We start from the raw sequence: 21,868 nt of genomic DNA, 5'->3' as shown, positions 1-21,868 counted from the left end.
AATTTAATATATTTATAATATATTTACCTAATTTTAAATATGATGATACAAATTTTTAGACATAATTATATAATTTTTTATATATAATTTTAAACAGTCTTTTTTTTTATTCGTAAATAGTGGGTTTGGTACGAAAAAAATCCTTAAATGTAGTATGTATGTGTTTGTTTTGGGTTTGATAGTTAATTATAATTATTTAGTAATGAATAATTACACAAAATCTGACAATAATAAATAAAAGATAATCAACTGTGCTTTAACTTATACGGACGGTAATAAAGAAAAAACCCTTAGACGGTCAACGCGAGAATAGACGGGAATTAGACGGTCAACGCGAAAATTAGGTGGTCTTACGCGGATCAACGCGGATTAACGCCTGGCTACACCGATTTGGGCATAATGGTCAACCTCCTCCAAAGAGCGCCTAGTCAACCGCCTGTGCGTTTTCGAACGGAGCATAGAACACCCCAAATCGCAGTGGAATGGGTACTTAAAACTAATAAATAAAAGTTTAGGTACATTTTGTCGTTTCCAAAACCTTTGGGGTGGTTTGTGAAACTATTTTTCAATGCTTAAATATGAGGTGGAGAACTAGCGGCGTGTAGATAACTGCTGACGACGACCGTTACAGTAACGGCCTTACTACAGAAAGAAAATGGCGGGAGTGACTTCCAAGATATTTATCAGCTCATCTTCGACCTTGAGGGTGAGTGGTGTCTGTTGATTTGTTTATCATCTAGGCGATTTATGATTCCTTGGGTTTGCAGAGGGTTAATAATCATCGGCCGACGAGATGCTTCTCTGGATCGCCGGAGAAGAAAACTCCGGCTATCTTGAAGTGGGCTGTTGGCGGAGTCACTGAAGTGCTCCGGCTGTTCTCCGTCGCTTCGTCTCCTTCTACCACCATTCGTACAATTACAAATAAGGATAAGTAAGTAATCTCCAGAGCTTTCAGTTAATGTCTCTTCATTACCCTCTGTTCGTGTTTGGTCTGAAAAGATCGGTTGGAACTGGCTACAGACCAGATTCCGAGGTTACTGCTCGAGATGCTGATGATGTAATGAAGGTTTTGAGATCTGATTATGGAAATGCATATTTCGTCACAGGTATGTGATTCTCTGTTAAGCTCAGACACTAACTGGTTAAGTCATGTCTGAAAATAATGGTAACAGGAATCTTCACTACTGAAATTTACTCGGGTGATTGCATCTTCGAGGACCCGACAATCAGCTTCCAGGGTGAGTCATTACAGAACCCTTCGTAGAGTATCTGCTTGAACAAATGTAGAACAAGCTGGTGTTCATGCACTCTTGTTAGATTGGTGGGATCAGGTTATAAATCTTGATATGAGAAAGAAATAAAGTAGTTCTTTTTTTTTGGGGTTTTGCAGGTACAGAGTTGTATGAACGCAACTTGAGATTACTAGTTCCGTTCCTCGAAGATGCATCCATTGAACTTCAAAATATGGACAAGGTATAGCTATTTGTTAGATCCTAGTGTGTGTTTTATGCTCTCAATGTTCTTGAAATCGATTTAATACATTACAGAGTGAGTTGTCCCAAGGAAACTATATACGGGCGACGTGGAAGCTAAGGTATTCTGATTAAATAAAAGTTGTGAATTGTGCTTTGTATTAATGATGTTTATGTCTCTTGAACTATGTTTCAGAACTTACCTGAAACTTCCATGGAGACCATTGATATCGATCGACGGAAGTACGGTCTATGAACTTGATAGAGACTTCAAAGTAAGAAAAGATCCAAAAACATTTGCTCTTTACAATCATAAGATTATTTTGTCTGAATATTGGTTTTTGTGTTCAAGATTGTGAAACATGTTGAGAGCTGGAGTGTCTCTGCGGTTGAAGCAATCAGGCAAATATTCACCTTCAACTCTTTCACCTCTCGTAGCTAAGAGTCTAAAGCACTAGAGATTCATGTATTTGGACATGGTCAGATAATGACTACTATCTCGTATTATATTTGTAAATTTAAATTCACCAAATTTTACATCCATTTAAAGTTGTGTGATGCTAAAATATGTGCTGTGTTATGTGTGATACTAGAATGTATGTAGCGTAAAAAAAAGTCAATAACTGATTCCACACTTTTGGAAGACATGGTATTTACTTATTTTCTGAAATTTATAGAGATCTATGTACATTTTGTTATTCTGTTAGTTTAAAATATTTACCGGATTTGCTAAGCCAAATTCGAAACAAATCATAACAACAAACCAACAAAAAATGGGACATGGTCAATCCTTAGAACGATCATGTGTGTGTTGTGTAATTTATATAATCATCTATTACATTGTTTTTCAATCAACATCAATAGCATATACTTATAAACACCAAAAAGTTAGAAACCAATAACATACAAAAGAATATGAAGTGATTTATGGTAGCGTTTTTGTTTGTACCCGTCACTTTCTCTGCTGGTAATAATCATTCCAGTCATTTTTACATATATTGATAATGATGTTTGCCATAAACTTTGTATTAAACAAAACACACACGGTTGGCTTGATACTCATGGCGTATGCACTGATATCCCAAGCGTTAAGGATTGTTACTGTTTCCATACATGTTAATTTCTTTCCACATATATGCATGCATCAACAATATGTTTAATCTTTTATTTGTTTACCTTCTATGGTAAGAATGAAACACTTCAAAGATTTGTTGTTAATCAACACATATCATCCTCTCTATGTTTTGGACAACTCCAGTTTTAGTTTGTTATGGGACATTTTGCGTTTAAATGTATTTGGTTTGGGCTTAACTGTCTACTAGGTTTTACTAAGCTTAATATTTCTGGCTCAATGTATATCCGATAGAACAAACCCGAAAACTGAAGCCAAACCGAGAAACAATAGAAATTGGTTCTTAAACCGTATCAAACTAAATCAATAATTTCAGTGTTGTTTAGGTTTACTGCATTGTAAGTAAGTTTGTCGCCAAAAAGACTTAACCAAAGCTGATCAGTTCATTTTTTCTCCCAACTAATGATTATTTGAGATTTAGATCCAGAGTTTTTCATACAGTGAAGAAGTTAGCTATTATAAGAATCTGTTAGTACAAAAAAACAGAGTTTTAAATCTCTCTTCTTGTTTTTTCTGACAATAAAAGAGAGTTTCAAGTGGTGTTATTTTTGGTCTGTTATTGTATTTTATGCTTTTTATCAAAGAGGATGGATAATTCCCTCTAGTATTTGTATTCAAGAAAGTTGATGAATGAAAGTTAGTTGTGTTTTAAAAAAAAAAAAAAAGTGATGTTATTTTTATAGAACTAATCAACTAATGAATTATCTTTCTTAAATCTTATGGGATGTGGAAATCCCTTTGCATGAGACTTGACTTTCGTTACTTTTATAACACAATTATATAGTTTTCTTACTTATTTTTGTTCCAAGATTCTTTTTATGACATTGAGTATTTTTGTTTTCTCATTGAGTATATTTTAATTTACATTAGTTATAAAATATAATGAAATAGAGAGTTTGATTTGAGTCCAGGTTGCTAGTCTTCTGTTTTATATTGGATATTTTCTAGTTTTCACACTTGAGACTTGATTATAAAATTTGACACTTGAGGTTTGATTATTATTTTTCAGTTTTCACACATGAGACTTGATTATTAGATATTTATAATGTTGAGTTTAGCATTTTTCTAGTTTTCAAAATTTATAAGACACATCACCAAATATACAGAACAAATAAATTAGAGGAAAACACACGTATAATTGGTTGAGATTAATTAAACACACAAAGAAAGAAATCAAATGAAAAACAAATTTTTGTAACCAGGAGATAATAAGAAAACCAATCGTAATTTCCATGTTTATCATATATTATATATATGTACGTTATATCAGCTAATCTATTATCTGTCACCGTTTATAAAAAGTATCATTGATGTATATACTATGGAGATTAGACGGATAGTTGGGTCCATATGCATAGTTAGTTTAATATGCGCTAAGTGACGACGAGGCAAATACTGTCAGTATCTTACAAAAACAATTTTGTTTTATTAGTTAGTAATTAATTGAGGTTAGGCGTTGTAAACTTGTGATTACCATAATTCCGTACGGACACCCACGGAATCACCAGCCAAGCTAATCAAACAAGGTCCAAGTTAATTATTAATTATTTTCTATGAGTTACTGGCAATAAAGGTAATCACATTATTTTCATCGTTTGTTATATTCTAGTACTATAAAATAGTAATTGAAACAATTTGGAATCAACAAAGAAAAAAAGCCAATAACCTGTATAAAAATTATAAAAATGAATAGCTATCAAACTAAACTTTATGATAAAGTTTAATGGTGTGAGGAAAAAGCCAAATGGATAAGAAGTGTGGTTAGTGTTATTATCACAACCAAGCCGTATTAGCTTTTTTCATTTTAAAAGGCTATGATGATCGTGCATGTCTTTGTATTCACCCACATGCACATCTGTGTTCTTCGTCTAATATTAGATGGCCAGGCCCCCATCGATCTTTTGAGGTTTATTAAATAAATACTGTGATTTTTTTTTTGGCCGTGTAAATTTACGTACGTAATTTTGTCTCGTTTCCTGCCGATCTAAACAGGCTTTTATTAGTCTAATGGTGGAAGGAACCACTCAAGGTGGGCTAGTGGTAGGAGGGATTTCAGGCTGAGGGTGCAATTCCCAATACTCCTGGGTTCGAATCCCCGCGGCTGCAAACAACTTGAGTGGCCACGAGGGGATTTACATGGGCTCCTCTCGCCCTCCAGACCGCTTCGCGTAAACAGGGGCCCTTAAGTGGACGCTTAAAAATCCTGTAATGGCATGGGCTTAGGCCCGGTGGGTTAGTCGATCGCGCTTAGCGGTCGGATACTGGATTATCAAAAAAATGGTGGAAGGGGTATACAAAATACGTACTGATCGGAATATAGTTTATAGTAAAAGAATAATCAACGGCATGAAAATTGCTATGGATAGATATATCATATATCTATGATTCGGCGTTCAAAATATGACCACATACTGTTTATTCATGTCTTGATGTAATTGATGGCGTGTTTGCTATGATATGACTATATTTCTTTGAAACGATTTATACCATTTATTTTTTAGGCATGACAGATAATATGAATATGGTCAGCATATTATCACTAATTTATGTTTAAGTTCAAAATAGTACAGATGTAATTTCATTTAAATTTTGGACAAAACTATAAATAAGTCTGAATTTCGTTTCATGATTATTGCTCAATGTACTATTTATATATGAATTGATGTATGGTCAAGGATAGTGTGTGATAACGCAAGCAACTAAACACGTGGCCAAACTAGCCTTTGTTGCCTCCTCTGGAACATCCATTCGACATGCTAATGTATTATCTCGCTGTCTCCAATCCCATTTTAGGTTTGTATTTGATCTTTTACCAAACTTGTTATGGTGCATTAGTAGTTATATAGCACCCGTTTTTTTGATATACACTATGTTTGTTTCAATTTACATTTTTTGCTTAATTCAAGTGTTAGAACTTAATTAGAACTACTGCATGTGAAGTAAGGGATACTTAAAGTATAATAAGATGGATGGTGGTTCAAATATAATACGTTACATTTCTTAAAAGGGAATCCGATTCAAAACTGACACAAACACTCATCAGCGTGCTGAAAAATCTTAAAATTTTCGTAAAATATAAGCGTTACATAAACCTAAAATAATACATAAAACATGAATTAATTCATTTATTTCAGTTGCTTTCGAATTAAGCACGCAAAACAAGTTAGCAAAAACAATATAGAACTAATTCACTTGATATACTATACGGTCAAAGATTCGTAGTGCATTATGGATACCATTCCCCCACCACCGAACGTTGTAATCATACAAAAATTAACATTTCAATTATATTTAATAACTATATATAGTTGAAAATGATGACATATAAGCCATACATAAATACAATTTCAATCTGTATAGTGGGAATATATATAGCAATTTTCTTTTGGTCGTAGATAAAATTTTAAACTCAGCTAGATTTAAACTTTTCAAAAAGTAAGTAAAATACCCCTAATTAATTTTAAAAATTATCCACACCCATGATAAAATGGTTAGCTAGATTTCGTTCCTACGTAGTACAAGCGACCGTATAAACCGTTGCTAGTAGCTACTGTTGAGACTTCTATAAACAGTTGACAAAAGTAAAAAAAAAAAAGACTTCTACAACAACAACAAAAGAAACTGTTGATATTTTGTATATTAGTTTAACCCCCTTTGGACCACCGTTCCCGCAAGAAACGCACACACCGTCTTTTGTCTCTCTCTCACGAGGTGCTCGTATTCCTCTGTAAATAACCCACCAAAAGAAAAAGAAAAAATTAAAATAAACTTCCATTGAAATATTGAAGAAAGCTTGGCCTGTCTGTCTTCTAAGCTCAAATCCCTTTCTCTCACTATAGAGTATTTATTGTAATAATGAGAGTAAATACAGAAACTGTTCTTATCTACATGAGTTTCATATCTTCTCTGTTCAACTCTTTCTGTCAGAAGAACAAGATGGTTATGACCAAATTGCTATAAGAATAAACTCAAACCCAGCCATATATATTATTGGTAGATCTATTCATTTATAAACTTTTGGAAAAAAAATTCTTCTTCTTTCTGATTGGGAGATAAGAGAGATGAACAATCTGGTGAGTTATCTTGAGCCAGATTACTCTGAGTTTGTTGAAGTTGATCCTACTGGAAGATATGGAAGAGTAAGCTTTTCCCTCTCAATCAACCAAATCTCACTTAGTTTTATTTCTATCTTTGTTGTTGACTTTAATGTTATTATTGTTTGCAGTATAATGAAGTTCTGGGTAAAGGAGCTTCAAAGACTGTGTAAGTTAATCACATCTCTTCTTTCTTTTTCTTTTCTTGGCAAATGTTTTCTTGATCTGGTGATGTATTTAACCCTATGATGTTGTTCATAGGTCAAAGCAATTAAGAGATCCACAAAAAGAAACTTTCCTATTGTGGAAAATAAACTTAATTTGATCAATACACACATTAAATGTTTTCTTTTCTCTTCTTTTGATTTTTGTAGTTACAGAGCATTTGATGAATATGAAGGCATCGAAGTAGCATGGAACCAAGTCAAGCTCTACGACTTCTTACAAAGCCCTGAAGATCTCGAGAGGCTTTACTGTGAGATCCATCTCCTCAAGACCCTTAAACACAAGAACATCATGAAGTTCTACACCTCTTGGGTCGATACCTCTAACAGAAACATCAATTTCGTCACTGAATTGTTCACTTCCGGCACCTTAAGACAGTAAGCTTCTTCTCTCTCTCTCTTTGTTCATTGGCTCTTTCTTACACGGTAAAGGATCTCAGGTATAGACTAAGGCATAAGAGAGTGAACATAAGAGCGGTGAAACACTGGTGCAGACAAATCTTGAGAGGGTTACATTATCTACATAACCATGACCCTCCTATAATCCACAGAGATCTCAAATGTGACAACATTTTCGTCAACGGCAATCAAGGCGAGGTCAAGATTGGTGATCTTGGCCTCGCCGCCATTTTAAGAAAGTCCCACGCTGCTCACTGCGTCGGTACACCTGAGTTCATGGCTCCTGAAGTCTACGAAGAAGCCTATAACGAGCTAGTTGATATATACTCGTTTGGTATGTGCATTCTAGAAATGGTTACATTTGATTACCCTTACAGCGAATGCACACACCCTGCTCAGATCTACAAGAAAGTTATGTCGGTGAGAGAGACTTTCCAACAATCTCTTTAAGTTTTTAAAAGAACAGTGAATGTTTGTAACTAAAAAAATGTTTGGTTTCAGGGGAAGAAGCCAGATGCATTGTACATGGTGAAAGACCCTGAGGTTAAATACTTCATAGAGAAATGCTTGGCCACTGTATCACTTAGAGTATCAGCTCGTGAGTTACTAGATGATCCTTTCTTTCGAATAGACAATGGTGAGTTTGATTTGAGGTCAGTTGATATGGATTATCCGGTGGCGCCGCCGCTAGTTAGGCAGCCTCATCATCATCTTGCTGACTACTACAATCGTCAGTATTCAAATGGTTACCACGAGTATCAAAAAAGATGGGCTTACAATACAGAGGAGACTCATGGAATCGAGCTCTTTGAGTCACGGCAAGAAGAAGACAAGAGCTCTGGTAATGTTGATATAAGCATCAAAGGGAAGAGAAGAGATGATGGTGGCTTGTTCTTGCGTTTTAGAATCACCGACAAAGAAGGTAACAACATTCACTTCAACCAAACGTTGTTAGCTCAGCTGAAAATGAAGAAGTCCCCAGCTCGAGTGACCGCTGTTACGAAACTAATAAGAAAGTGTTATTTGTTACAGGGCGTGTCCGGAACATTTACTTCCCATTTGACATTGAGACAGACACGGCACTGAGCGTTGCAACGGAGATGGTAGCTGAGCTAGATATGGACGATCACGGAGTCACAAAGATAGCCAACATGATCGACGGTGAGATATCTAGGCTTGTGCCTAGTTGGAGACCAGGACCTGAGTTTGAAGAATCTCTTGCCGCTGCTGCTGCGGCTGCAAACGCGAACATTTGCAGCAACTGCGTATCGAACCGTACTTCAATGGGGTCAGTGATGGATTTCTTGAGGACCAATCCTGGAGCAAACGTTGCAGAGTGTTGTAGAAACGGGTGCGGTGAGACTCATGGACGGTTTGAAGAGATTACGATAAGAGAAACCGAGGTTAGGCTTAGAGAGATATGGAAGCTGCAGCAACAGCAGGAGAGTCGAGAGCTTAGCTCGATTGACTCGGGGCAAAACCATTCAGAAGAGGAAGAGGAAGAGGAAGAAGTATATGAGGATCCTGAAATCACGTTTTCTTGTGAGGCAAGTAGCACGCTAAACCATCTAACCGGGTCTGGTTCGTTCTCGTTTTTACCGTCTCTATACTGTGATGAGGTAGAGAAAACAGAAGACCAGGTCCAACAAGAGTTCAGATGGCTTAAAGCTAAGTGTCAGATGGATATAAGAGAGATGCAGGATGAACAGTTGAAATCCATGTGGTCGGAAACAGGAGAAGAGGGTCTGAAAGATGGATTCTCCGGTTCGGTTTCGGGGTTGGTAAGAGGAGGAGATGAAGATAAGGTGAAAGAGAAATAATACTAATCTGGTCCTTATATTTATTTACGGCCTCCGAGGAGCCGTATGAGGCGAAGAACTCATGTACGGTTTTGTAATAGCGGTGAGGTGTTTGGAGGAAGATTGGTACCAAAGTGTCTTAAAAGGACAACTTCTCTTCCTGTTGATGCCATTGAAGCTTGATGTTTCTTCATGTACACATATTAATTGTTTGGTATACTTAAGATTCTTTTGTGGTTATTCTTACAATAATACCATTCAAGAATTTAGTTTGTTAATGCATGCAAATATGCAATAAGATTGTATTTATTTAGCTCACTTCTTAGAATTACGGCTAAATTTCATATCTAGCAAGATGTTTATAAAATCTATTTAGGACTAAAATAAATATGTTTTTTTTTTGGGCAACAAGTTGTTTATAAAAGCTTTTTAGCACTTAATAATTGTATTGTAATGATTTAATCTCTGAACATTTTGTTTTCAATGTACTGTACCATTAAATTCATGTGGGGAGGAAGAAACACAGGTTGGATTCGAATTAATGACAAAATAATACTACTACGATACTAATGGAAGCGAATTATTGAGCAATGTAATAAACTTACTAAATTTAGTAACTTTTCGTTATGAAAATCATCACATATAAATCTGTGTCTACAATTTTCTTAAGACGTTCGGATAATGTAAAGTGAAATCGATGGACAGAATAGTAAACTACAGGTGCAAACCCACAGCAGCACATGGCCATGTTCTAGTGCCGACCAATCTACTAGAAATGTGGGTTCATCCACATGCGTTGGTATTAATCACTTCAATTTAATTTAAATTTATAACATGGTTTGTTTGTCGTTACTATGCGATGTAGTGTAATATAAATGGTTGGACCTTTTCAATAAGACTTGTTTTGTCCATATCTACACAAGAATACGATTGTCCAAATTAAGTTCTACGTTTGGTTTGAACTTTCAATAGTAACTCGCAAGCTCTATGACAAAAATATTATTATCAATCATTTTTTGTAGATATTCTGTATATACAAATAACATTAAATTAAAGGAGAAAGTAATAGCATTACACGCATCAATTATTATTATTATTTTTTAAACTACGCGTATCAATTAGTTTACAATCGCATATGACAATCATGTGGTAAGCTGTATACTATATAAGTGAACTTCTACTGAAAAAATATGAAGATCATCAGACCATATCGTGCAGATCTCAGATATTGGTAGGCGATGAACTCTTCTATGATATGTTAGGTGATCATTGTGATAATTATGATTATTGTGATAATTATTTTACGGAAGTTGGTGGTTTCTTATGACTTTCCCATGCAATCACAAGATACACAATTACCATTTCGGTACAAAGCTCATAGTTAGCTCTATCCATTTCTTAATAATTTAAGAAAATGACATTTTACCAATTTTTTTTTTTTTTTTTTAATGACGAATCCTATAATATTTAGGTAAAATGCGGGATGCATATGCATTCGTATGTATCTATTTAAGAAATATTTCCATATATAGTATTTTAATTTAAGATATTGTAAGATTTTGATTATAGTTACTTAGATCAACAAGAAAGGACGACTAAACGACCCTAATCCACAATGTGTTTAACGACAAAACATATATCAAACATGAAAATGATGCCTTGTCCGAATTCAAAGTCTAGAATTTATGTTAAAACGGTTTATAAAATTCTATGGGCCGGGGGAAACAGAAGACAATGAAAATGGTAGGGACATGATATGAAGAATTGAATTAGGTTGACCCTATGAAGATAGTAATAATTGATCTTAAAAGGAGCCTTACAAAATCTTAAATTATCGTTGTTTATTCATGGCATGTGGTATTGAATATGTACAGATCAAACGTACTCTTTTCGTACCCAACCCACTTCAGTGCCAACCATTCGTCTCGTATCTTCCTCCTCCACTAACGTGTCGGTCCTTCAAAAGCTTTGGTCGCTATATCTTTTGACTTTTGCGGTGGAATGCCAACTCATCTGATCATTCGTGTGTGTAACAAGTCCAACAAAATTATTTATTAGTAGTTCTTATCTTAATAAATAGTTAATTACTCTTCTTTACCAGGTGTTTTTTAAAGTAGTCAATGAATAAATGATTAATTTAGTTTTAAAATTGTCAAATTAGTTAACTGAATCCAAACTAAGCAAAAAATCAGATTGTTATTCAATTTCTATCAAAACTAATTTATTTCATGAATGAGCTTCAGAATCTGCATATATAATATTTTTTATTGTATTTATTGATTTCAATAACTTGTAAATAAAATACACCAGGCTGACTAAAAACAAAACAAAACAAAAATAAATTAGGCTATACACAGTTTAGAACTCAAGCCCCACTGAATGAGCTTCTTTTACTTCCAAGTTTTGTTTTATACATCAAACCTCAATGAAATTCAAACTGGGTTTGAGTTTGGGGTTATAGCCTTAGGATTTAGTAAGCCCAATAAGGTTAAGGCCCATTAAATGTCCGAAAGAGAAAACCCTAATCAAAGACCTTTACTATAAAAACGCTACAGCTTGCTTTCCGCGTCTCTTTCTTTTCACCCTTGCCGACGAACGAACGAACGAACGAACTCAAAGCTTCGCAGAGAGATCTTACAATGGCGGAGAAGGCAGTGACCATCCGAACCCGTAAATTCATGACCAACAGACTTCTCTCAAGGAAGCAGTTCGTGAGTTTTTCCATCGTTTAGCTCATTTTCCATCTCTTTAATCATGCTAACCAGTGCCTTGTGCATTTTTTGGTTTTTATCGGATTAAAGTTATAACAAATGTTTATTGGCTTTGGTTATTGATTATTAGAATAGTATGATTATTGATAACGGGGGAGAATCAAGAAGAGTGTGAGCTTCTTCATCGGTTCCGTGTCGGGTCTGTATTAGTCGGTTAGGGTAGATCCGGTTAAACCCCGGTTTAGGTTTATGCTTGTACTGGTTTCCTTTCTATTATAATAATAATAAATTAAAAAGAAAAGAAAGAAGAGTGTGAGCTGATAGTTTCTGAATCTGAGTAACTTAATGCAATAGATTAGTCTCTGTGCCAAGCCCAATGAAACATTCGCCTTGGGCCCAAAATTTTTTGAAAATTTTTATACGTAATTAGATCCTCAATTTGTAAAAGAAAAATTTTGTAGGTCTCCAAATTTTTGAAGTCTTTACTAAATGGTCTTGGGCGTCCTGATTAGTCTTGAAACTCGTATAACGTTGTTGGTTTACCGTATTTGTTTTTTGGATCAGTTAGTAAGAAAATGGTTGGGTTTGTGAATTGTAGGTTATTGATGTTCTTCACCCTGGAAGAGCCAATGTTTCAAAGGTATGCTCTTTACTGCCACATTTGCCTTTAGTTACTTCATTTAGCATAGACTAGACTGTTGGAGAGTTCTTAATGGGAGAATTTTTTTTTTTTTTTTACTTAAAAGGCTGAGCTGAAGGAGAAGCTAGCAAGGATGTACGAGGTCAAGGACCCAAACGCCATCTTTGTTTTCAAATTCAGAACCCACTTTGGAGGTGGTAAATCTTCAGGCTTTGGTTTGATCTACGACAATGTCGAGAGCGCCAAGAAGTTCGAACCCAAGTACAGACTTATCAGGGTAAGTAAATGCTCATTCCTCTCTTCATTCATTTCCATTATATATAGATGTCTTGAAACGTCTTATCTCCTGCTATTTAGTCTAGCATTAGTCACTAGCTAGATACTACCACTATGATCAGTACTCTTGATCATTAGAGTTTAGTCTCTGCCTTCTTCTGAAAACTTGTGAGGTGATATGTTTCAATATGTGATTTGTAGAATGGTCTTGACACCAAGATCGAGAAATCAAGGAAACAAATTAAGGAAAGGAAGAACCGCGCCAAGAAGATCCGTGGTGTTAAGAAGGTGAGATTACTGTTGCTAATGACCAAGTGTTACACACTAGGATTCTGTTTACTCATTTTTCTTTGCTTTTACATCGCAGACCAAGGCTGGTGATCCCAAGAAGAAGTGAGAGATCACAAGACAGCATCAACCATTTTCTGTTCTTCGTAATCAACTTTTATGTCATCTTTTTGTTCTTTGTTTCATGTTAGATATTCTCTGCAACTAGACATTTAAACATACTAAGAATGTTTTTGTTTTGTTCAATACTATCTCTTCTCATCGTGTCCAGTTTCTACTAGTGGTGAGAAAAACTAAACCGCCCTGAACCAAAATTTGTTAATCCAATTCTCAAACTTGTAACCTAAAGTTATCAGATGTATGTACCTAAACCCGATTCCGACGTACTCTCATACTTTTGGCTATTTGATATTCTTTCCGTTTCGATTTAATTGTTGTTGTAGGAAAAAAATTTCGTTCAAAATAAATGTTGTTTTAGAGTTTTGAATGCAAAATTTATTAATAAGATTTCTCATTTTATTTTTTTATTAGTTGAAATATGGTTAGATTTATAAGTAACTGTGTTTTTATTTTGGAAATATACAAAATCATATGTTTTCTCTGTGCATAACCTAGAACAATAACTAAAATTAAACAGATGTGCCTACTCTCATACTTTTGGCGATTTGATAGTTGTTAAAAGTGATTTTCACACATTTCTATTGAATGAAGAATATAGGCATTTGCTTTTAAGTTTCTGAGACTATGAAAAAGAGAAAGAACGTTAATTAAACTTCTCTTTTTATGGCATAGAGTCTACCACATAGTCATGCAGCCGACTACAAATGCTTTTTAATTTTGTAAAACGACGAAAAGATAATTAGTTACGGTTTATATTGGGCTTGTGTGTGTTTCTGTCTAAATAAAAGTACATGGGATCTACCACAGAGTCACGTTTACCTAACGCTCTTTTGAAATGTTTAGGACTTTTCGTTGGGACCGAGAGACGTCAGGACACAACAGACCGCAATAATACGCAAGTGCGTGTAGGAGTGGGTGACCACTTGCCTATTCGTGAAAACGTTTCCAACCTACGAAACACCGAAACTACCCCTGGTTGGGCCGAAGAATCCCATGCCCCTACCCACCCAACCCAATCAACAAGCGCGTCGTAACCAACCAATCCTCGTGAACCCACCACTTCTCTCTCCCAACCGCATCTGGTTCCTTTGGCTCTTAACCCGATCGCGAGCTCAAGGTAGCCAGATCTATTTTATTCTCCCGTGTGATTTTGCGTTTCGTCATGACATCTGATCAACGCGACGTCGTTTTCTCCCTCGAATCACCGGATCTAGAAGAAGGAGCCGCGGGAGAGTCAGACACCGACGAGAATGATGACGTGGCGATCCCCGAAACAAACGAAGAGCCCGAAGAAGACGATCCCGAGGAGGAAGATCTAACGACCGCCGTAACCGTCTCCGCCTCCTCCACAGACGCCGTAACCGTCGCGCTCCCAGCCGGATCCGCCGTCCCCGTCTCCGTGATCCCCGTCGACTCCTCCGACCCCAAATGGCACCGCGTGACGGAGATCGTCCACCACCTGAGACCACCCCCGCCGCCGCAGCCGCCGATCGACGACTCCCGGCGCCTCTTCCAGCGCCTCTGGACCGACGAGGACGAGATCGAGCTCCTCCGCGGGTTCCTCGACTACGTGGCGACGCACAGAGGAGGGAACAGCTCGCACCCGCCCGACACGGCGCCGTTTTACGAGATGATCAAGTCCAAGCTCCAGCTCGAGTTCAACAAGAACCAGCTCGTGGAGAAGCTGAGGCGTCTCAAGAAGAAGTACCGTAACGTGATGAGCAAGATCAGCTCTGGTAAAGAAGTGTTCTTCAAGAGCCCTCACGATCAGTCCACGTTCGAGATCTCGAGGAAGATTTGGAACCAGACTGGGAAGATCATTGGGTTTGAGGATAACAATGCGATGGACTTCGAGGAGACTAACACAAACGGTAACTACTTTAACAGCCCTGGCTCTAATCCGAGTAATGTTGAGATTGATTCTGAGAACGGAGTTGAGAAGAGGCTGATGATGATGAGTAGTAGTAGCGGAGGATCGAGGAAACGATCAAGATCGAGAATAGGGAAGATTGAGGAAGACAACAAACCCGTCATCACTCCCTCTGATGTGCAAACACCAAACGCAGCTAGCAATGTGAACCTCAACGAGCCGGCGACAGCTGTTGTCGGAGGAAACATTGGTGTTCTGATCGAGGAGACTGTGAAGAACTGCGTCTCTCCTGTGATCAAGGAGATGATGAACGGGACGACGAGTATGATGATGGCTGCAATGGGAGGAGGTGGTGGTAATGGTCATGGCTTTGGCTCGTTTAGTCCCGTGTTTACACGGCCGTTAGGTTACGGCGTAGAAGGAGGAGGAGGGAACAAGGCCGTGAGTGATGAGCGGTGGAGGAAGCAGCAGATTCTGGAGCTGGAAGTGTATTCGAGGAGATTAGAGCTGGTTCAAGAGCAGATTAGAGCTACATTGCATGAGTTAAAGACCATGCCGAGTGGTGTATGATGATGATGAAACATGAAGAGGGAATAATAAGACAATAACCAGTTAGGTTGATATTTGATATGAGTTTAACCTTCTGGAGTGTGTGTGGTGAGTATTATTAGTATGAGAGATTTGAATCTTTTTTCAAGTTATAAAATTTGCTTAAGGTATTATTTGTGATGTTTCTCTAGGTTTGATTTTTGTATTTCCTTAAATTATTTGTCAATAGGGATGAATCATAGTGGGGGTTTGTGTATAACCTTTGTATTAGATTTATAGTTTTCTCGTATAACCTTTGTTTCATGATGCAGTTACTGAAGTGTATTGTTATTATTATATTTGACACATGACTTGAATTAATTACTTAAACATTCTTAAGAGAACATCTTGTTTCTCAAATTCTTTTGGGGTGAAACGCAATACGACAACTGACACCAGATTATCAGAAAAAAAATCCAGATTTAAAGTAATAAATTTGCTAGAATGCAGAAAATTAGTTATACACGTGAAGAGGTGGAAGGTTAGGTGTGGATTTTGTATGTTTAGCACGTGGTATTGGTTTGTTATGTACTTAATGCTAAAAGTGTATATGATGGGGTATAATACGCAATCGTTGCTCTACTTTATAGACGGTAGTACTATCGCTCTCACTCTATCTACCACCATTAACACCTCTCTCTCTATATCTATCTCTTTTGTGGACCAATCTTTATTCTCTCGAGCTTGGTAAGTTCATTACGTTTCTTTTGAACTCTTCATCTGTTTTCTCTCCTCAGTTTACGAACATCTTGAACAATTTAGCCTCATCAGGTTCGATTTCAGCTCAAGAACTTGTTTGCTCTGCATCATTCACTCATTTGTTTTAGACTCGTTCATTGTCATGTTAAACTCCTAAATCTTGAAATTAGTTTGAGATTACATTGTCTTGCTGTGTAGTAGAGTCTCTTTGTGATCTCCAGTAACCAAATCTGGGAAGTTAATCTTGCAGGAATTACAAGATCTTTATATAGCATGGAGTACTCAATCAAGGATGACGTGACTCAAGTACATCCATATCTTTCTAATATTTGTTTTTGTTTTTTTTCTTCTAATTAATTGTTTCATTGGACTCAAAAACTTTTGTCTTAAGTTTCTTTGTTCAAGTTATGTGCTTAGTTACATGTCTTTTGCATGCTAATGACAGTTGATAGGTAACACTCCAATGGTGTACCTAAACAACATTGTAGATGGCTGCGTTGCACGTATCGCCGCTAAGCTTGAGATGATGCAGCCTTGCTCTAGTGTCAAGGACAGGTATATAACTTATCTTGGAAACTTGTCTGCTCCAAAACATGAATTTGTTCTTTTTTTTTCTATTTTCTGTCTTGTTTGCTCTAAATTTGTTTAATTGAATGATATCTTCTGCTTGTTAGAATTGCTTATGGAATGATTAAAGATGCTGAAGACAAGGGACTCATTTCTCCCGGCAAGGTACAAACAATTAAAACAAATAATCTCATTAATATTAGAATCAAAATTCTTAGTTTAAAAATCTTTGTGATTTACTTACTACATTCAGAACATATTGATTGAGCCAACATCTGGTAACACCGGGATTGGTATAGCAATGGTCGGAGCAGCTAGAGGTTACAAAGTTGTGATTACAATGCCTGCATCAGTGAGCATTGAGAGAAGAATCATTCTTCTAGCATTAGGTGCAGAGCTTCACCTCACGGATCCAAGCAAAGGCGTTATAGGAGTCATTGTCAAAGCTGAAGAGATATTAAGCAAAACTCCAGATGGTTTCATGCTAGAGCAATTCAGAAACCCTTCAAACCCACAAGTATATATTTATGGACTCTCCTTTGGTTTTCTACATATTCTTTTTAATTAAAAATTTTGGTTTCTATGCAGTCTCATTACGAAACCACTGGTCCAGAGATATGGAGAGACTGTGCAGAGAAAGTAGATATGTTGGTTGTTGGTGTTGGGACTGGTGGAACGATCTCTGGAGCAGGGAAGTTCCTCAAGGAGAAGAATAAAGACTTTAAGGTGCAAAACTGATATATTACAGAACATTTGTTAGATACTAAGGCTTCTGAGCATTTATTTTATCAACAGGTTTATGGGGTGGAACCTGCAGAGAGTGCTGTACTCAGTGGAGGGCAACCTGGTGAGTTAGTCTCTTTTTAGCACTCAAGCTTACAACTCTTGTTCTTGAGCATTCAACTCTAATATTAAAATAAACAATCTTATTAATATTAGAATCAAAATTAATATTAGAAGGCAACCTGGTGAGTTAGTCTCTTTTTTTGGCACTCAAGCTTTTAAAATATTTCTCTCGAGTCTAACACACATATTGTAATGAACATAACATTTCATTGGTTACACGGTTTGTAGGTCCACATGGGATTCAAGGTATTGGGGCTGGACTCATCCCAGACAATTTGGATTTTAGCGTTCTTGATGAAGTCATTCAAGTAATGTTGTAGCTAATACTTCAACAATATCTTTTCTTTTTGGCTCTTCCTGAACTCCGTGATAAGATTGAGAACGTTGCAATATCCATTTTCAGGTGACAAGTGTGGAAGCAATTGAAACAGCCAAACTTCTTGCCCTGAAAGAAGGATTACTGGTATAATCTGTCGGTTAATTGATTCTATTTTTGATTTAAACCATAAAAAAACCAACGTTTGTGATAAGTGTTATTGTCTGTCAGGTTGGAATATCATCCGGAGCTGCTGCGGCCGCTGCTATAAAAGTGGCAAAACGGCCAGAAAACGCTGGGAAGCTCATAGTTGTAAGTGAAACAGAGTTATAATAAACCAACCTTTTATCTTTAGACCGAAATCAAACCGGATTTTAAAATGAATAACTTGGTTATCTACTTATCTCGTCCGGTATGCAGGTGGTTTTCCCGAGTGGCGGGGAACGTTACTTATCGACTCCAATGTTCGACTCGATCAGATGCGAAGCAGAGAATTTGGCAATTGAATGAGAGAGACTTATCATCCACTACTACTACTACTTAATTCGGTTCGGTTATGTAATAAAGTATCAAGATACCGGTTTTCTCATTTTTGACAACACATAAGAAGTGTTGTTTGACTTGAGATGACGTAATATTGCTTCCACAATAAATTAAGAAAATTCTACACATGCATGTAATGTACGTAAACGTAAGTAACGTATGCTGATAAATAAACAAAATTAAAGCGAAATCCTCGCCGATTTGGTAAAGTTTAAAGTTTAAAGCAATCTAATTACTCTATACTAGTGTCCAAGAAACTAAACTTGTCAACTTGAAGTGGCAGAAAATGTTAGGGAATTATCTAGTAACAATTAAAAAGTAGGCTGTAAGAAACATAACTAACAATTACATATTTTAGAAAAAAGTTTTTGTTTCAAAAAGATATGCATTTTTTTATTAAATAATTGCAAATTTCAAAAAACTTAATTGCACTAGTTAAATTTTTATTGGCTTAAAAGATAAACACAAAAACTATGCAAATTTAATATGTTTTATTAAGATGCGTGAAAAATCTAGAATATATAACTTTAAGAAACGGAGGGAGTATTAAAGTATTCATCACGAGTTTCATGCGCTGTGTTAATTATATATTGTACGTGGCAATTATTGATGCATGCGTAGTGTACTTGATGATATATTTATAATTTTATATCATTCTCTTTTCCCTCCTAAATTTTCCAACTTGAATAATTAATTTCTCCTCTTTACGTTTGATTTTCATCATAAGAACACCAATGCATGCTTTGCATTACTCGCTGAGATACATCATTTGCTACATCTTTTTAATTAGTTTGATACACTCATGTTTTTCTGCTGTTCAAACCTGCGTTCTACTCTGGTTTTCATTTTTTCCAGTTTGAGTTTTAAAAATGATACATTGTCTCGTTTTCACTCCACTGATTCGAATCTGAAGCAGTTTTAAAGCGGACACTGTCTTGTTGCTTACACAGTCGCTGATTGGTTCTTTAACTCTTGCAGGAACTTCAAAGACCCTTATTAGCATGGAGTGCTTTATCAAGGATGACGTGACTCAAGTACATCCGAGATCTTATGAACTTTTTTCCATCAGTTGTAACGGTCACGTTCTAAGTTTCTATGTTCCCCTTTTGTACTTAGTTCCATGTGATTTGTTCTATGCGTTATGTGATAGTTGATAGGTAACACTCCGGTGGTGTACCTGAATAACATCGTAGATGGTTGTGTTGCTCGTATAGCCGCAAAGCTTGAGATGATGGAGCGTTGCTCTAGTGTCCTTTAACTGATGGTCTACCCTTGGGATTACGTTAGAATTTATAGGTAAAGATCGCAGTTATTATATGTAATTTCTCGTCAATGTGATATTAGTTACTAGCCAAAGTAAATATGTAATTCCTAGTCAAAGTAAATATACATTATCTAATTTGAGTATTTTTTATTTGTTTCTTATTACCAAATTAAATAAACTCATTGATGAAATTATTATTTTAACTTCTAGTCAAAGCAAATATACATATATGGTTTAGCAGGTTTGGATATTGTCTGGAGCTGCTGCAGCCGCTGCCTTTAAGGTGGCAAAACATCCATAAAACGCTCGGAAGCTCATAGTTGTAAGTGAAACAGAGCTATTAGCCTATTATTTTGCAATTCCAGTCAGACCTGGTTTTAAAGAAAACTACTTTGGTTATTGTCCGGTTTTTCAGGTGGGTTTTCCCTAGCGGTTGGGAACATTACATATCAACTCAATTATTCAAGTAGAGAATATGACATTTGAATAAAACTGCACTATATTCTGTGTGATATATTTCACTTTATTAACTCCGAATGTATAAAATAAAAACTATTGGATTACAAATTTTATGTGTGAATTGATGTCTAATAAATTCGGTAATAACATATTATTTTCTCTGGTTTGTGTTGGCTTCAAAACTTGATACTTAATACGATTATTGCTCAATCAAATTCAATTTTCCAGATAATACGTTGAATTACATTATTATTAACAGTTTGGATTGAAGATTGTGGAAGAGGAAATAGATCAAAGGACAAGAGACTATATAGACAAGCACATCATAGAATTCACTTTAAGATAAGTTTATTCTTTGAATCACATAAGATTTAACATATAAAAGGTTTACATATGTTATCATATAAAGACGAATCATTATTTGTTGTACGATAAAGATACTAGCAACTAGCAAGGATAATAGCAATTACATTGGGGAGGAACTATAGGAGCAGTGATCTCATCACACCTTCCAATTCCTTTGTATTCAGCCATGCACTTATCTCTGCATTTCTTTCCTCCTTCACATGTCCACGTTTGAAAACAATCCTTTGCTTCTCCTACCATTTTCTTGTTTCCTATTAATTATAATTGTAACAAAATATAACAAAAAGAAAAATTTACATTGACGTCACAAAATTCTCAGTTAACCTAAGAATATAACAAAAAAAAATTTGTTTGTAGAGAAATTTTCTAAACAAATAATAAAACTTTACCCGAAGAAGAAATGATGAAAACGACCATGAGTACAAAGAGAACAGAAGAAAAAGAGATCTTCATTTTTCTATATTTTCTTTGGGCTTGAGATGATTGAAGAGAATAAACTTTTAACTGATGACCTACCTTTCGGATTACATTATATTTATAGGCAAAAATAACGCAAATGTGAATTTTTAGTCAAACTACTATTTAATACCTAGGCATAGTAAATATGTAACTCCTAGTCAAAGTAAATGCATATATATATTTATAGTAATGTCTTACTTAGTTAGTAATTTTTTATTTATTTCTTATTACCAAATTATAAAATTCTCTTGAATAATTTTGGTAGAAATATTAAATAAAACTCATTGATGAAATTCCAGTCTTTATGATATTTTTAGTCAAAGTAAATATACATATATTCTTATATTTATTCCTAGTCAAAGTAAATATACATTTGATTTTTTGCCTACATGAGTACTTTCTTATTTCTTAATACCACATATAATAATTTTCATGAACAATTTTGTCTACAAACATTAAAAACACGCATAAATTAAATTTTAATTTTTATGTTATGTATTTTCTAGCGACACCTATTTTAACTTTGTTTCTCATTCTGAAAACGTTTTTTTTTGACTACCGTATATTGAAAAGCATAAGAATTATCTATAACAATAATTTTCATAAAAATATTATTTGGTTTAATTTGGCTTAAAAACTTGATGTTTCATACGATTATTGCTCAATCAAATTATATTTTCGAGATAATACGTTGAATTAATACACTAGCAGGGCCGGCTTATCATATGGGGCGGTA

At 35.6% G+C, this 21,868-nt stretch overlaps 5 protein-coding genes and 1 pseudogene across 6 annotated transcripts; 5 read left to right on the top strand and 1 right to left on the bottom strand.

The window, feature by feature from the left end:
• Window positions 1-547: 547 nt before the first annotated feature.
• On the top strand, window positions 548-2,170 carry LOC106427386. The gene is made up of 8 exons (XM_013868112.3): window positions 548-706; window positions 768-931; window positions 1,021-1,106; window positions 1,173-1,238; window positions 1,391-1,473; window positions 1,548-1,594; window positions 1,669-1,747; window positions 1,825-2,170. The coding sequence occupies exons 1-8, from the start codon at window positions 656-658 to the stop codon at window positions 1,912-1,914; spliced, it is 666 nt and encodes a 221-aa protein (XP_013723566.1). The 5' UTR covers window positions 548-655; the 3' UTR covers window positions 1,915-2,170.
• A 4,103-nt stretch (window positions 2,171-6,273) lies between these two features.
• Window positions 6,274-9,438, top strand: LOC106427416 (serine/threonine-protein kinase WNK1). Its single transcript, XM_013868139.3, has 6 exons — window positions 6,274-6,743; window positions 6,830-6,867; window positions 7,073-7,300; window positions 7,363-7,741; window positions 7,823-8,243; window positions 8,354-9,438. Exons 1-6 carry the CDS (start codon window positions 6,666-6,668, stop codon window positions 9,139-9,141), a joined length of 1,932 nt encoding a protein of 643 aa, XP_013723593.1. The 5' UTR covers window positions 6,274-6,665; the 3' UTR covers window positions 9,142-9,438.
• Window positions 9,439-11,643: 2,205 nt separating this feature from the next.
• On the top strand, window positions 11,644-13,281 carry LOC106427359 (40S ribosomal protein S24-1). Its single transcript, XM_013868089.3, has 5 exons — window positions 11,644-11,831; window positions 12,430-12,471; window positions 12,578-12,748; window positions 12,949-13,035; window positions 13,115-13,281. The coding sequence occupies exons 1-5, from the start codon at window positions 11,760-11,762 to the stop codon at window positions 13,142-13,144; spliced, it is 402 nt and encodes a 133-aa protein (XP_013723543.1). The 5' UTR covers window positions 11,644-11,759; the 3' UTR covers window positions 13,145-13,281.
• A 690-nt stretch (window positions 13,282-13,971) lies between these two features.
• On the top strand, window positions 13,972-15,912 carry LOC106427410 (probable transcription factor At3g04930). The gene has a single exon (XM_013868134.3). It carries the CDS (start codon window positions 14,318-14,320, stop codon window positions 15,593-15,595), a length of 1,278 nt encoding a protein of 425 aa, XP_013723588.1. The 5' UTR covers window positions 13,972-14,317; the 3' UTR covers window positions 15,596-15,912.
• Window positions 15,913-16,097: 185 nt separating this feature from the next.
• On the top strand, window positions 16,098-18,712 carry LOC106427411 (annotated as a pseudogene). Its single transcript, XR_001285487.3, has 11 exons — window positions 16,098-16,300; window positions 16,563-16,618; window positions 16,758-16,867; window positions 16,987-17,044; window positions 17,133-17,396; window positions 17,468-17,605; window positions 17,675-17,726; window positions 17,954-18,033; window positions 18,129-18,188; window positions 18,273-18,353; window positions 18,462-18,712. The product of XR_001285487.3 is annotated as a bifunctional L-3-cyanoalanine synthase/cysteine synthase D1-like (transcript).
• Window positions 18,713-20,638: 1,926 nt separating this feature from the next.
• On the bottom strand, window positions 20,639-21,191 carry LOC106427400 (putative defensin-like protein 184). Its single transcript, XM_022703634.2, has 2 exons — window positions 21,063-21,191; window positions 20,639-20,924 (listed from the first exon to the last, which is right to left on the bottom strand). Exons 1-2 carry the CDS (start codon window positions 21,124-21,126, stop codon window positions 20,755-20,757), a joined length of 234 nt encoding a protein of 77 aa, XP_022559355.1. The 5' UTR covers window positions 21,127-21,191; the 3' UTR covers window positions 20,639-20,754.
• Window positions 21,192-21,868: the final 677 nt, after the last annotated feature.

The sequence above is a fragment of the Brassica napus genome, chromosome C5 (assembly GCF_020379485.1).
Source record: "Brassica napus cultivar Da-Ae chromosome C5, Da-Ae, whole genome shotgun sequence".
Classification (NCBI taxonomy): domain Eukaryota; kingdom Viridiplantae; phylum Streptophyta; class Magnoliopsida; order Brassicales; family Brassicaceae; genus Brassica; species Brassica napus.
Note: the sequence above shows the minus strand (reverse complement) of the source record. Positions and strands in the feature narration are given on the sequence as shown.